This window comes from Boleophthalmus pectinirostris, unplaced genomic scaffold (assembly GCF_026225935.1).
Source record: "Boleophthalmus pectinirostris isolate CB_2022bp ecotype Guang Dong unplaced genomic scaffold, ASM2622593v1 HiC_scaffold_18, whole genome shotgun sequence".
NCBI lineage: Eukaryota > Metazoa > Chordata > Actinopteri > Gobiiformes > Gobiidae > Boleophthalmus > Boleophthalmus pectinirostris.
Window position 1 is genome coordinate 4862383 of NW_026571133.1, and position 16635 is coordinate 4879017.

Here is a 16635-nt window from a genome sequence, read left to right on the forward strand (position 1 = left end):
CACCTTAGCAGCAGCAGCAGTAGTAGTAGTAGTAGTAGTAGTAGTAGTAACAACAGTAGTAGTAGTTGTAGCAGTAGCAGTAGTTGTAGTATTTGTAGCAGTAGCATTAGCAGTAGAAGTTGTAGTAGTTTTAGTACATGCTGCTGCTGTGTTCTTTGGCAAAACACTTCGCCCACTTTAGTAGCAGTAGTAGTAGTAGAAACAACAGTAGTAGTAGTCGTTGTAGTAGTAGTTGTAGCAGTAGTTGTAGAATTTGTAGCAGTAGCAGTCGTAGCAGTAGAAGTTGTACTATTTTTACTGCATACTGGTGTTGTGTCCTTTGGCACGACACTTCACCCACCGTAGTAGTAGCAGCAGTAATAACATGTAGTAATAGTAGTTATAGTAGTAGTTGTAGCAGCAGCAGTAGTTGTTGTAGCAGTAGTAGTAGTTGTGTAGTAGTAACAACAATAATAGCAGTAGTAGTTGTTGTAGTATTAGTTTTAGCAGTAGTAATAACAGCAGTAGTAGAAGTAGTTGTTGTAGTAGCTGTAGCAGTAACAGTTGTAAAAGTAGTAGCAGTAGAAGTTGTAGTTTTTTGTATATTGAGCTGCAAATGAATATGAAAAAATGTGAAGTTAATATTTGTTTTATAGTGCCTTTGTGATTTCGATTTCTTATTTTTGGTTTTATTTTGAAAAACGAATGAATGAATGACAAAAGTTCAATATTTTTTGCCGCTCATTTCAGAAAGTGAAAGCCATGTATTATATAGACTCATGATATTCTGTAGACACTGGCTGATACAAAAGAAATCTGATATGAAGAGAGTAGATTTTCTGTTTGTTGAGGATTGAGATGCCGAGGTGCCAGTCGAGACGGTAAAAGAGAAGTCACAGTTGAAATGAGAAAACCGAATATTTGAATCACGCGAGCGGTATGACCCAGGAGGTGGCAGACATGTACAGTGACCTGCGTTTAAGGTGGAAATTAAACTTGGAGTCTGACGTAAGAGCAGGGTGCACCTTAACCCAGTTTCTCCGGCGCCTTGAGCCCGACGGAGGCTGGCGCACTAAATCATTCATAATGGAGAAACACGCTCTTTTGTGCACAACCCAAACACAGACAAAACGTAAGGAGAGCCAGGACTTTCCACAGACAGAAGCGAGGCCAAAAGTATTTACAGCAGCACGTTTATCTGATAAATATTACAGCTAATATAAAACAGTGAAATGCAAGAAGTGAGTGATACTGACAAAAAAGAATATTAGATTTTTTACAATATTACAAATGCACTTTAAGTAAGAAGGGGAACTTCTTAGTTAAGGTTCAGATAATGCACAAAAAGGGAATAGAGTGAAAGTATGTTTTATTTTTTAATCTAATCTTTTACAGACCTTTTAAATCATTTTCATTAAGGACATACTCAATATTCTAACTGCAATATTTTTCAGAGCAACAATTGAATTACAATACATCTGTTGCTATAATTTCCTCTTTCGTAATATAAGTAGGCCTATATAAAATAGCAAAAGCAAAAAGTAATATTTTCAAGGTAATTCGTGTCAGAATTTCTGTCCAGGGGTTCGGTTTGGGGACCACAGGATTTCATCTCTGCTGTTTGCGGATGATGTTGTCCTGATGGCTTCATTGAACCAGGACCTGCAATGTGCACTGGGGCGGTTTGTAGCCGAGTGTGAAGTGGCTGGGATGAGAATCAGCTCCTCCAAATCTGAGGTCATGGTTCTCGACCGGAAAAAGGTGGCTGGCTCTCTCTGGGTGGATGGAGAGTCTCTGCCTCAAGTGGAGGAGTTCAAGTATCTCGGGGTCTTGTTCACGAGTGAGGGGAGGATGGAGCGTGAGATTGACAGGTGGATCGGTGCAGCGTCGGCAGTGATGCGGTCGCTGTATCGGGCCGTTGTGGTGAACAGGGAGCTGAGTCAAAAAGCAAAGCTCTCGATTTACCATCAGTCTACGTTCCTGCTCTCACCTATGGTCATGAGCTCTGGGTAATGACCGAAAGGACAAGATCGCGGATACAATTGGTCGAAATGAGTTTCCTCCACAGTGGCTGGGCGCTCCCTTAGAGATAGGGTGAGGAGCTCAGTCACACAGGAGAAGCTTGGAGTAGAGCCGCTGCTCCTCCACGCAGAGAGGAGCCAGCTGAGGCTCAGGCATCTGTTCCAGATGCTTCCTGGACGCCTCCCTCGGGACATGTTCTGGGCATGTCCCATCAGGAGGAGGCCCCAGGGAAGACCCAGGACACGCTGGAGGGACTATGTCTCTGGGCTGGCCTGGGAACGCCTCGGAATCCCCCCGGAGGAGCTGAAGGAAGTGTCTGGGGTGAAGGAAGTCTGGGAGTCCCTGCTCAGACTGCTGCCTCTGTTCTCTGTCCAAAATTGTGGACTGTGCCTTTAAGTCAGTTTCCATGAAATTTGTTGCACTCAATACAACTACAAACACATTTCAAAGATATTTAAGATGGATGATGTGTCTTGCCCATGGACACAACAGGTGGTATACAACATTAGTGATGGGAATTGAACTCCCAAACATCAGGAAAGAGAATGAATGTGATCAGGTTTTCACTGTGTATGATCATCATTTTCGAATTGACCTAACCACACAAATAAAAGCAAACAAATAGACTATCTGTATCGTCTCATTTACTTTAGAGAAACTTTTCAAACATTTACCCAGCGTTCTGTTTAAATAATGTCTCTTTTATTGTACAGTGTTGTTCTTGACTCTCAAAGACAGATGGTGTTCCCCGGCCCACTGCAGAAATCCCTTTTGTTTTTCCTCCTACACGGCGCTTGGCTGCTGCTTTATATTTCATATTTACATTATATTCTTTTCTTTTTTTTCTTGACTCTTCCCTCCACACGAGCTGAAGCCCCTCTTCACAGCTCTGTTCCCGCTCTTGGTCACTCTTCTTCGGCCTTGTGTCCACTGCACCAGCCTCTTCCTCCACCATTTTCCTCCTTTGCTTTTTCCTCCTTCTCCTCCTCTTTTTTCTTCTCTTTCTCCTCCATCTCTTCCTTGTCCTCCTGCTCTTCTTTCTCTTGCTCCTCTTTCTTATTCTCTTCCTCTTCCACTTCTCCGTCTTTCTCCTCCTTCTCCTCTTTCTCTTCTTCCTCCTCATCTCTCTCCTCCTCTTCCTCCTTTTTCTCTTTCTATTTCTCTTCCTCCACCTCCTGCTCCTCTTCTTTCTCATCCTCCTCTTCTTCCTTCTCCTTATCTTTCTCTGCCTCTTACTCCTCCTCCTTTTTCTCTTCCGCTCACTTCTCCTCCTCCTCATCTTTCTTCTCTTCCTCCTTCTCCCACACCTCTTTCTCTTCTTCCTCTTCATCTCTCTCTCTTCTTTTTCTCTACTTTCTTCTTTCTCTTCTCTTTCTATTCTTCTCTTTCTTTCTTTTTCTCCTCCTCCTCCTCTTTCTGTTCCTCTTTTCTCCTCCTCCTCCTCTTTCTCTTGTTCCTCCTTCACTTTTCTCCTCCTTTCTCTTCCTCTTGTTCCTCCTTCTCCTCCTCCTTTCTCCCTTTTCTCTTTCTATTCCTCTTCCTCCAACTCCTCCTCTTCTTTCTCCACCTTCTCCTCCCGCTCCTCTTTCTCTTCCTCCTCTTTCTCTTCCTCTTATTCCTCCTTCTCCTCTTCCTCCGTTTTTTTCTTTTTCTATTCCTCTTACACTTTCTCCTCCTCTTCCTCCCCCTCCTCCTCATCTCTCTTCTCCACCTCTTCTTCTCTTCCACCTCTTCCTCTCCTCCTCCTTCTCCTCCTCCTCTTTCTGTTCCTCTTTCTCCTCCTCCTCCTCTTTCTCTTCTTCCTCCTTCCTCTTCCTCTTGTTCCTCCTTCTCCTCCTCCTTCCTTCCTTTTCTCTTTCTATTCCTCTTCCTCCAACTCCTCCTCTTCTTTCTCCACCTTCTCCTCCCGCTCCTCTTTCTCCTCCTCCTCTTTCTCCTCCTCCTCTTCCTCCATTTTTTTCTTTTTCTATTCCTCTTACACTTTCTCCTCCTCTTCCTCCCCCTCCCCCTCATCCCTCTTCTCCACCTCTTCTTCTCTTCCACCTCTTCCTCTCCTCCTCCTTCTCCTCCTCCTCTTTCTGTTCCTCTTTCTCCTCCTCCTCCTCTTTCTCTTCTTCCTCCTTCACTTTTCTCCTCCTTTCTCTTCCTCTTGTTCCTCCTTCTCCTCCTCCTCCTTTCTCTCTTTTCTCTTTCTATTCCTCTTCCTCCAACTCCTCCTCTTCTTTCTCCACCTTCTCCTCCCGCTCCTCTTTCTCTTCTTCTTTCTCCTCCTCCTCTTTTCTCTTCTTCCTCCTTCACTTTTCTCCTCCTTTCTCTTCCTCTTGTTCCTCCTTCTCCTCCTCCTTTCTCCCTTTTCTCTTTCTATTCCTCTTCCTCCAACTCCTCCTCTTCTTTCTCCACCTTCTCCTCCTTCTCTTCCTCTTAGTCCTCCTTCTCCTCTTTCTCCTCCTCCTCTTCCTCCGTTTTTTTCTTTTTCTATTCCTCTTCCACTTTCTCCTCCTCTTCCTCCTCCTCCCCATCTCTCTTCTCCACCTCTTCCTCTCCTCCTCTTCCTCCTCTCGTCCCCTGAGGAAATCCCCGGTACAGTACCATCTGTCTGACTGTAATTCACAGCCTTCAGAACAAATCACGTTGGCCGCGGTAATGAGAGAGACAGAGGATAAACTCTGAGTGTGAGTGTGTGGGAGCGCTCTGTACAAACGGACACAACTCTCAAAAAAACAACAACAACACAACAATGAATTTAGTCAAAGTAATAAGTGAGTAAGTATTGGATTTAAAGCTGCACTACGTAACTTTCTGGTAAGTCGAGTCTGCCACCTGATACGTAATAGGTTTGCATTGAATTTTAAACAGTATACCAAACTAAAATCTTGCCTTGATTAAATTTTAGATGCATTTTTACTGTAAGTGGGGTCGCCTCTCCACAGAGCTGACCTGTAATTTGGCTCTACAACTTTGCAATACAGCTGCAGGATAGAGGGGGGGGGCTTTTGTCCTGAGGGATGTTACTCTCCTCAAACTCCTCACACTGGCTCTGATGATATTTGTTTTGAGTTTTCTATTGCATTTCCCAAACTTTTTTCTGAGGACCCATATTTTAAAAGTCACAAATCTTCGCGACCCAAGTCAATAGACATTATTCGTACATCACAAAATAAATCTGTGATCATTATTGAACATTAATGAGGATATTTTATTGTTGACCTTTGATCGTGTCTCTCTGAACCATTAGTATTCTCTTGCGACCCATCTGAGGGTCTTTGGAAAATAATGTTCGATTGTTTTTTACTGCTCAGTGTTTAAAGTGCCGCTCAGGGACAAATAAAGTGATATTGATTGATTGATTTTTTAAATAAACTGCACAATGACGCAAAATGACGTCAGGATCGTCAGAAAACACTGAAATAAGTATTAATTTGCTGAAGCTCTGAACAAAAAAAAAAAGAAAAGAAAAAACAAAACAGTAACACTTAATAAATAAGTGTAGTTATATACTCAGTTAAAACCCTCTTAAACCCAGTTACTGAGCCTAAGTCATTCTAAAGAAACTATTTGTCCATTAAGAATTAAGACTTTGTTTATGATTTACAAACTGCTTATATAAAATTGCTTATATGAATGTATGAAAACATTGAAACTAGTTATAAATATGTAAACAACATATATATACATAAACAAACGTACAAACCGTTGGACTTTGCAGTGTTAGGATTCGTTCGCTCGACAGTAGGCGGTTCTTTTTATCATTTAACCAATCACTGCTATTTGGTCATGTATGTAATGCACCGCTAAAGGGGCTAACTGGTATATTAAGCTTTTCCCAAATCCCGTAGGAAGAAGGGCAATAACGTCTTTCCCCTTGATAAAATTCACCAAACATTCTCTCTGTTTCGGCTTTAAATCTTCGATCTCGGGAGTCGTTGACAACACTGAATATGTGGCTCTTCACTGATTGGCTGGTGAGTGAACTCGCACTTCCAGGGTTTTTGCGAAACGTCTACTTTATTTAGATTCCTGACCTAGTTGCTGGAGAGAAATGAAATTGAGTGGAGGCACTAGGTGGTGCCAGCATTATAAATTTAAACTGGTCAAAGTTAACCAGTCAAGATTTACAACAAGTGCAGGCATTTATTTTACAAAGAGATAAAGAGAGAGAAAGGGAGGGAGAGAAAGAGAGAGAGAGAGGGTCTGTGTGTAAAGCTCTTAAAACGTGTTGTAATCTGTGGATGGACAGACTTCATTTGGTCTGTAGTGACTGATGGATGGTCTGTCTGCTGAACACTCTGAGCCGCTTAATGACTCTGGGTTAGGACCCCAGATGGGCCCATTTTGGTGGCTGCCAGCAGGAATCAGCTGTGCAGGAATTGCATAATTTTCAAATAAGATACAAAAAGCCAGAATAAGCAAAATGTTGACATAAAAATGTATTAACTTCAGCAAGAAGGTCAACTTTTCTCCGGTGTAATGCTGTGTCTGTTATCTAAAAATGAGACTTTTGCTGCAGTACACAGGACTGTAGTCTGTCCCCACAAATGAAAAAGTCTGCCAGGGCATCCTGCAATTTAAAGTCTATAAAGCACAGCCATTTTCACACATTTGTAAAAATATAATCTTAGCTCTGCACTACAGGCTATAGAGGCAGTGCTTTTATTAAGGGCTGTGGTTTAATCTTGTGTTTGACCTTCTGACCCTTCACTGCTGCTGGGGAAAAGCTGCAGACACCAGAGACTAAACAATGCTTAAAGGTACACTGAGTAACTTGTCCGGTGGAGGGTCTGTCACCTGCTTGTCTCCATAGAGATGTGTCTAGAATGTTCCACAGTATAGCTTTAAACTTAATCTGCAAGCCCAATGACTGGTTAGATCTGTGGAGAGACGACCTAATAGTAAAACTGGATGTTTTTTAAGATATTTTGAGTAATGTCTGCAGTTGAATAAATGTAAGACAGATTAGTTTAATACCAAACAATGGATAATTTAATAAACAAAACCATTAACATCTCCATGGAGACAAACAGGATGCAGACCCTCTCTAGAAAAGAAAACTCCACAGATCTGACCTGTAACTTGGCTGAGAGGCATTATCTGCCTCTACAACTTTGCTATACATCTGCAGGTCAGGGGGGAGGGGAGCTCTTGTCCTGAGGGCTGTTACTCTCCTCAAATTGCCTTGACACTGGATCTGAGGACTCTACCTGTTGACCTTTGCTTAAGTTTTCTTTCTATTATTATTAGGGACAGGATGAAACACAATTTCTACAAGACGAGAGTCATGAGAACAAGACAAGATTTTGATCAAATTTGTGCTTAACTTTTTTTAAATATTGTATAATGATATAATTTTGCTGTCATTGTAGCACTGTTTTTTGCTATTACAGTAACTCAACGTTAACCCCTTTTTTATTCAGTGCAAATGTAAAAATGTGAGAAAGAAAGTCTCACCAGATAATTTTCCTCACATGTGTACAATCTTCTGTCAGTTTTGTCTCACAAGATCTAGTGGCACGAGAACATGTCCCATTCAAATATCATTGTATGTTTTTTAAAAATTTAACTGAATTTGGGACCCTTTCGGTGTGAAGCAAAAATGCTAACCACTCATCCACCATTCCCGAAGAAGACATTTAGAGAAGATAGAAAATGCTAATAAGGAGAGTCTGCCACCTGTTTGCGTCCATGGAAATGTAATAGCTTTGCGAGGAATATTACTCAGTATGACGTTAATGTTAAATATCTTGTATTGATTAAATATGAAGTGCTTTTACTGCTATTGCTGGGGTCACCTCTCCATAGATCTGACCTATAACTTGGCTGAGAGGTATCACCTGCCTCTACAACTTTGCTATACAGCTGCAGGTCAGGCAGGAGAGGCTCTTTTGTCCTGAGGGGTGTTACTCTCTTCACACTGCCCTGACACTTGGTACTGAGCCTTGTTTTCTATTATTATTATTATTTATTTATTTATTTTTTAACTGAACCTGGGACCCGTTCGACTCATCCAACGTTTCAACGGTGTAAAACATGAAATATTCTCAATACAAGACACATTATATTTGACTTACTTCTTCTCACTGGCCAGACCGAGCACAGCCGCATAAACCTGACCGGTCAATACGGTTTTCATTTGGAGAAGATAGAAAATGCTGATGTTTAGAAGCAGAGGGGTTTTCCAATCGCAGTGTAGAGATGGATAGCTCTTGGATAGTCTGTTCAAGAACTGGAGGTCACAGCACTAAACGTGACCAGCTAGAGCCTGTTGTGTTAATATGAAAGCTGGAGCCAATTTATCTTACCTGCCACTGGCCCCAATGGCAGAGTAAATGACCAGCACGGGAGAGGCAGAGGATGGGGGAAAGAGATAGAGAAAGATGTGGCCAAAACGGTGGCGAAAGGATCCATTTTGTATTACTTTAAATGGATTGAGAGGAACTTAATCATTATACTATCAATATTAGATGCGTCTCGCTGGGGGAAACGAATGAATCAAAGCTGGGATAATAAATAAGTTGATATCCGAGCGTCTGCAAAATTAATACTTGTGATGGAAAAAACGCAACGCGGTCTATCTGCATCCAGACAAAAACAGATTAAACATTACGCTGGCTTGAATCCGCAGCCGCTGATCATTTTTCATAACACGTATTTTGTGAATCATTGATGGAGCGAAAGCAGGCTGTAAAAAGTAGCCTTGGCAGAGGGAGCTGGCATTGACAATGGAGCCGGAGCCAAAGACCAAAACAGAGAGAGTGGACACGTCTCTCACAGCAGAAGATAAATCAAGATGGCCTCCTGCCCTTATCAGCGGTTACAAAGAGGCGAGCGCGCAGTGAAGGCTCGAGGAGGTGCCCCCAAAACCATAAACGGTTTGTAGAGATAAAGAAGCACTGTGTAACTTTTTGCTTGGCAGTCCATCACCTGCTTGTTTCTGTGGATATGCCACTGCTCTGCCTGGAATGTTCCACAGTATGACAATAAACAGCTATACTTATATATATATTTTTAAATTACAGGTGGTTTTATGGCTCAGAAATACCTAGAAAAACAGGCATTCTGACTGAGCGGGATTGCCTCTCCGCAGATCTGACCTGTAACTTGGGCCCCATCCACACTAGTACGTTTTCAAGTTGTTTTTTTGTTGCAGAGGCAATGTTGGAAAATGCCTCCAGAGACAGAAAGATCTAGTGCCGCCAGCTCTCACGAATTCACGGATCTGATCTGGCACTGTGTGAACGCCTGAAAACGCTGATACTCTGATGTAGAAGCTCTAGTTGTCGTTCTTATTGGACCACGTCACTGTGACTTTTGCCTTCCTGATTCACTGGGTTTGTGACATCGGTCATGTGACACTATTGTGGAAAACAGTTTAAACAAACCAGAGACAAACGGGAAACAGCGAAGCTAGAACGACTTGCCAGTACACAGTCCACGAAAAAGACACTTGCCATTTCCTCGGCTCAAAATCGGCTTCTGCAACTTCAGACACGGTCAGCAGAACACCCCTCTGTCACAGAAAGAACACTCATATTCCACTGAGTCGTGTCCTTTAGTCCGACAGAAGCTGAACCACATCAGCGCACAAGGAGCGAGCTGTTTTTTTGAGCCCTTAATTTATGCAAATTAGCCATGTGGTTTTAAGTTGAGTTTCTGTAAAACGTAAACAAATATGCGCAAATCTGTGTGGATAGGGAAGGATTGCGGACACAAAAACGACATGTCTGGACGCAAATCGTTTCAAATACAGTGATACAGTGATAGAGAGATTCGTTTCAGTGTAAACGTATCCTAAGTCTGGTTTGGTTTCTATAGAGATAGAAAGTTTTAATGCCATACTGTGAAACATTCCTGACAAAGCAATAACATCTCCATGGCAAAAAGCATTTAGACATAGATGATCCACAAGGGAAATTAGCTGAACACAGTAGCTTAAACATCACAATATAATATAATAACATAACAAAGAGCAAAAATATAAATGGCAATAATAAATTCTATATAAGTAGCAAAAAAGACAGCAAGAGACAAGTGTTAAACAAGACATAAATGTATATGTGCAAGTCAAAATAAAATAGAAAAATAAGACGGAATAAGATTTGACCGACCCTCCACCAGAAGAAAATGCACCTTTAAATTAAGGACATTTTACTTTATTTGAGTAGATTTAGCTTGACAAGTAAAATTATCTACCAGTGGAATAAAAATGGTTTTCTTAATTCAAACAACATTACAGTTTATTTCTTATTTTAAGTGCAAAGGGTTGTTGTTTTTCTTATCTCAGTGTAGCAAGATGTATTTTCATATTAAAGTACAAAAAGTCTTATTCCACTGGCAGATCATTTTACTCGATAAAACTTTCTTAATTCAAGTCATTTTAACTTGGCTAGATTTCATTTTTACAGTGCTCCTTGGAATGTTCCACAGTGTGACATTAAACTACTTTACATTTATCCAATTACAGGTGGATTTATGGCTCAGAAATATCTAGAAAAACAACATTCTGACAGTGAGCGGGGTCGCCTCTCTACAGATCTGGCCTGTAACTTGGTCAGGTTTGGTCTCCGTGGAGATAGAAAGGTTTAATACCATACTGTGAAACTTTTCAGACAAAGCAGACAAACCTTCCACCAGAAAAGTTACACAGTGCAGCTTTAAACTATGATTAACTCCGCTGAGAAAATGCTTGTGTTTCCTTTTATTATTTTTTATTACACAGTCTAATGCTCCCTTTTATTTGCAGCTTTAATAATCTTACATTTGCAATCGTGTAAGTTTATTTATTTTTTTTTTTTTTACCATATTAGAAACCCTCCACTCGAAAAGTTACACAATACAGCTTTAAATTACCTGAAGCTGAATGGAGGCGAATTTATGTTTCTGTGACGGGCCTGAAATCTGATTATCACTGTCCAGGGGCTGAGCAGAGACCTTTATATAAACTAATATATGTAATAAATAACACCAACAAGTTACATTAGGGAATAAATTTTATCACAATTTGTCAAGCCTATTACATCGCAATCGCATTTGGGGAGGTTTTTCCTTTTACAAAAATCAATATTGTGTTCAGAGTGCACAGTTCTGATGTGTCCAGGAGCATTGACATTTGAGAGACGACTGAAATATGAACTGGGAAACTAACACGAGAATCCCGTGTATTTCAGAACATGTTTGTACGTTTGCAGCTTTTACACAGAATGAAACCGCATGAAAGTTGAATATTTGGCTGATTACAGAGGAAATTAAAGTGTTTAATGACTCCACTCTATATGGAATTAACTTTTGATTTGATTGCGATTAAGCTTGTAACCCTAATTTGTATTTCTTGTAAACAGTTACTTTACAACGTTGAAAATATTACGCTATTTTCTGATCTGTTATAATGTTGTTTCCTCATCACAAACAGACCTGGAGTTTTGTTTCATTCACACATGTTTAACACACAAATTCAGGCTGAGTTCTTGTCTTAAACTGGATGTTATGTGGTAATACAAGGTTTTTAAAAGGAGAGTCAGAAATTTTGGACATAGGACCTAACTTCTTTCTTTTTTTTTTTTTCTTTTTTTTTAATGCATTTATTTTGGGCAAGTAAAGATTTACATTTATATACAATGGAACATATGACATAAGTGAAATCATAATAGAAATGAAAATAACAACAACTACTAATAACTTTTATTATTGCTATTTTGCCCAAAAAGGAGTGGGAAGAAGAAAACTTATTTAATCCCACCCCTACTCTTCATAATCTAACACAATGATCTTTTTTTTTTGCGTTTTTCAGACATTTTGAATTAAACTATATGAACTATTTACAAGTGCAGACAAAGAGTCACTGTTATAGTTTGGTCGTATAACATAAGTGCATCAACAATGGTAAAGTTAAGGATCCAGACAATGGTAAGAAACAACAAATACAAGTAATGTAACGGACAGAACAAACCAGCAATGGTAAGAAAACAACAAACATAAACCAGCGCTACAGAGGCAGTATTGTTCTAATATTATGATCCACTCTCCATATACTGTGACCAAACCATATGTTTATATAACAACTTGAATTTATGGATATTTTGGCATTGCTTGAGACGTGTATCCAGTCTGTTCCAGAGTTTTACACCACATACAGACACACAGACACTTTTACGAGTAGTTCGTACATTAGGCAATTTGAAATTTCCATACCCTCTAAAATTATAAGTTCTCTCTCTCATTTTGATTAAGCTTTGAATATTACGTGGTAGTAAATTATTGCATGCTCTGAATAAAATGACCAGTGTATAATATTGTACAAGTTCAGGAATTTTGAGGAGCTTGGATTGAATAAAAAGATTGTGGGTGTGTTAAAAAAAAACAACTTTATGGATGATTCGCAAAGCTCGTTTCTGTAATATGATCAATGGATGAAGTGTACATTGGTAAGTGTTTCCCCCACACTTCAACACAGTATGTGAAATAAGGGAGAACCAATGAACAGTATAATATACGAAGGGCATTTTGATCAAGGTCATATTTCACTTTGTTTACGATAGCAAGACTTTTAGAAATTTTTGTTTTTATATGTCTAATGTGGGCTTTCCTCGTGAGCCAGAGTGTTGGAGACGTGTGGAGACACTTTTTAAAAATATTCCTTCTAGTCCTTGTATTTGCAGAGGTCGCTGGTGTTAGACTAGTGCATGTCAATGGTCATAGTTATCCTGCCACTAAAAACAGTCTTACCCACTCCACAAAACACCCGAAGAAAATCTATTATTACACGAGACTGTCGATGTAAATGTCTGTGTGGATAGAATAATTTTAGAAGTAAAACCAAGCTTGCATTTGAAGGATTTATGTCTGAGCAGCAGCAGCAAGTTGTTCTTCCTGATAGAAAGCTCGGCAGCAGCGGACTGATATATGAGAAAATAGTCCCTCAACATGCGACGATTCATGTGATACAAGGTTAGTTTTATTTCAAACATTATTCTATCAATACAGACATTAACATGGACAGTCTGGTGTAATAATAGATTTGTTTCGGATGTTTTGTGGAAGTGGGTAAGTCTGTTTTTAGTGGCAGGATAACTATGGCCATTGACATGCACTAGACTAACACCAGCGACCTCTGCAAATACAAGGACTGGATGGAATATTTAAAAAAGTGTCTCCACACGTCTCCAACACTCTGGCTCACTAGAAAATGAGGTCCTGTGTCCAAAATTCCGAACTGTCCCTTTAAACTCCATCACTTTATCTAGAATCTATGGATAATTTCAGCCCTGGAGTTGCCAGTCTCTACTGTACTAAAGGTAAAATGTAGCTGCTTGTAAACTCTCGCTCCATGACATGACAAGGTGGAACAAAGCATTTGGAGTATTGGAGATGTTGACAGAAAAACAATGAAGCTCAAACATTTATGAATGAAACAACTCCAGGTCTGTTTTTGAGGAGGTAACAACATTATAATATGGCTTAAAGGTGCACTGTGTAAGTTTTCTGGTAGATGTTACTGTTTTTTTCCTGAAATGCCACATCACAAGACCACGTTATAGGTCAGATCTGTGGAGAAGTGGGCTCATTCACAGTTATAATTCATGTTTTACTGCAGGTTTTAGAAATAAGAACACCTGTAATTGAATAGATAAATTATGAATAGATGTTTAAAGCTATACTGCGGAACATCCAGGGCAAAGCAAGCTCACAAGAGTCAATTTTGTGTAATACAGTACAGGACCTTTAACCAAGATTGTTGTTGAACAGTTACTACACAAATTTACCCGAATGTATTTATTACGGTGAAGTAATTAAGGCTGGGTATCATTAAGAAGTTGCCGATACGATACACACCTCGATATGATACACACCTCGATACGATACATACCTCGATACGATACACAGGCCACGATACGATACATACCTCGATACATAGGCCACGATACAATTCATACCTCGATACATAGGCCACGATACGATACATACCTCGATACATAGGTCATGATACAATACATACCTCGATACGATACATAGGCCACGATACGACACATACCTCGATACATAGGCCACGATACAATTCATACCTCGATACATAGGCCACGATACAATTCATACCTCGATACATAGGCCACGATACGATACATAGGCCACGATACGATACATACCTCGATACATAGGCCACGATACAATTCATACCTCGATACATAGGCCACGATACGATACATACCTCGATACGATACATAGGCCACGATACAATACATACCTCGATACATAGGCCACGATACAATTCATACCTCGATACATAGGCCACGATACGATACATACCTCGATACATACATAGGCCACGATACAATACATACCTCGATACATAGGCCACGATACAATTCATACCTCGATACATAGGCCACGATACAATACATACCTCGATACGATACATAGGCCACGATACAATACATACCTCGATACATAGGCCATGATACAATTCATATCTCGATACATAGGCCACGATACGATACATACCTCGATACATAGGCCACGATACGATACATACCTCGATACATAGGCCACGATACAATTCATACCTCGATACATAGGCCACGATACGATACATAGGCCACGATACAATTCATACCTCGATACATAGGCCACGATACGATACATAGGCCATGATACAATTCATACCTCGATACATAGGCCACGATACGATACATACCTCGATACATAGGCCACGATACGATACATACCTCGATACATAGGCCACGATACAATTCATACCTCGATACGATACATAGGCCACGATACGATACATACCTCGATACATAGGCCACGATACGATACATACCTCGATACATAGGCCACGATACGATACATACCTCGATACATAGGCCACGATACAATACCTATCTCAATACAGTGCACTTTCAGTTTGATAAAATATATTTTAAATCCATTCGATGCAGTTCAATAAAAAATAAAGGCTAAATCATGGGTGTGATAAGAAAAGTGTTAAATCATGTCTTGTGCAAAGTTCAAATGAAACACAAACATTTTAATCATCAAAACAGTGAAAATGTCAAATGTGTCGCGTTAACAAATTTCCTTCTACTAAACAAGCAACAAAACTGTAGCTGTAACAAAATAATTTAGTGAAATATCCCCAAAAATAGTCTTGGAGATATATCGATACAGCAGCTCATGATATCAATACTGTATCATCACATTAAACGATACAATATGTCGATATTTTGATATTTTTGCATACCCCTAGAGGTAATAGTGGTATTTTAAATAAGACCTTTCCATGACTAATTTACTTGACTAAACTGAACTTTTAAACAAACTCTCCAAAACTCTGTGAATGAGGTGTTTGTTGTTCGGATCTGGCATAAACATTTCCTACGACGTCACTGCGGCGCACTGCATCACACGACCTTTGACCTTTCCGAAAGGTGGTACTGACTAATTACGGTTTTAATTACACCTCAGGGACAAAACACTGGAACAAACGGGAGAAAAACAGATGCCCTTCCAGCCTGAAAACTGCTTCAGAACAGCTAGATTAAGTTTTATTTTTAATCAGGCAGGTTGCTTGTCCTCTCATTTTCTTTTTATTTTGGCCAATTTGATTTCATAACCCAATGAAAAGTGTGTCCTCTGAAAAGCCTGGCAGAAGAGACTGGCACCGAAAATAGATTTGGTGTTTGCCAAGAAGAATTCAGGTCCAGTGAAGTCACAACGAGTACAAACAGGAGATACAAGAAAACACAGATTATTTTAGAGAAATATTTCTGGAGATTCCATGTTATGATTTCGTTTGCAGGTTTGCTTTATACATAAATTCGTCCAAAAATTTGAGTTAGACGATGTATCGGTTGAAGGATATATCAAAGACCAGTTTGTTTTGGCCGACCTGCTGTCTAAAAAATAAACGTGAAGCTTAATTTCAGCGCTAAAAAATAACTACACAACACGTAACTACACCATTATACCATACGTAACCATATCACCTCATCAAAGCCGGATCTCCTCAGATTTCAGAGGCTAAAAAAGGTTTGGATTGGTTAGTACTTGGATGGGAGACCACTGGGAATACCAAGTGCCACAGTGGGGCAGCAGAGACTTTAGTGGGAACTGCTGTCATGTCCTTAATAATAATAATAAATAGTAATAATAAATTGGTTTTATATAATGCTTTTCACTGTAACACAAAGATGCGTCACAATAAAGTAACACTGAAACAAGGACAGGACAGACAAAACAGTAGGAAAGACACTTCACCCACACTGCATGAAAGAGGTGTGTGTTGGTGGTGGTGCAGATCGGCAGCGTTATATAGTTCCTAGTCCCTTTTTTTGTTGTTGCAATTTTTGTGCAACCTATAGGTAAGCTTGCTAGCCTGAATTATCGAATGGTTTTACTTCGTGGAAACCGCCTGACCCCGCAGCATTAGGATTCGTTCGCTTAACAGTAGGCAGGTACTTTTTTATGTTATTAGGTTATTTTTTCAGACCAAGAGTTTGTTTTCATACCTGACGGTTTGGTCTGCTCGCAAGTGGTTTTCCTCACAGTGGTCATGTGATGTTGTCAGCTGATTTAAACAGGTTTTGACTTCCTACTGGGGGAGAAAGGACGACAGCGCCATCTGCAGTCCGACTTCCTCAGGAC

At 40.0% G+C, this 16635-nt stretch overlaps 2 protein-coding genes across 2 annotated transcripts in view; one reads left to right on the forward strand and one right to left on the reverse strand.

Annotated features, from left to right (window-relative positions):
- Positions 1–16635, reverse strand: part of cacna2d4a (calcium channel, voltage-dependent, alpha 2/delta subunit 4a) — a 305574-nt gene that overhangs the window by 85846 nt on the left and 203093 nt on the right. The gene's annotated exons all lie outside the window — the stretch shown is intronic.
- lrtm2a (leucine-rich repeats and transmembrane domains 2a) overlaps positions 8786–16635 on the forward strand; it is a 134648-nt gene continuing 126798 nt past the window's right edge. The window contains exon 1 of the mRNA XM_055153290.1: positions 8786–8867. Within this exon, the coding sequence (XP_055009265.1) occupies positions 8786–8867 (82 nt within the window). The remainder of the gene's footprint in view (positions 8868–16635) is intronic.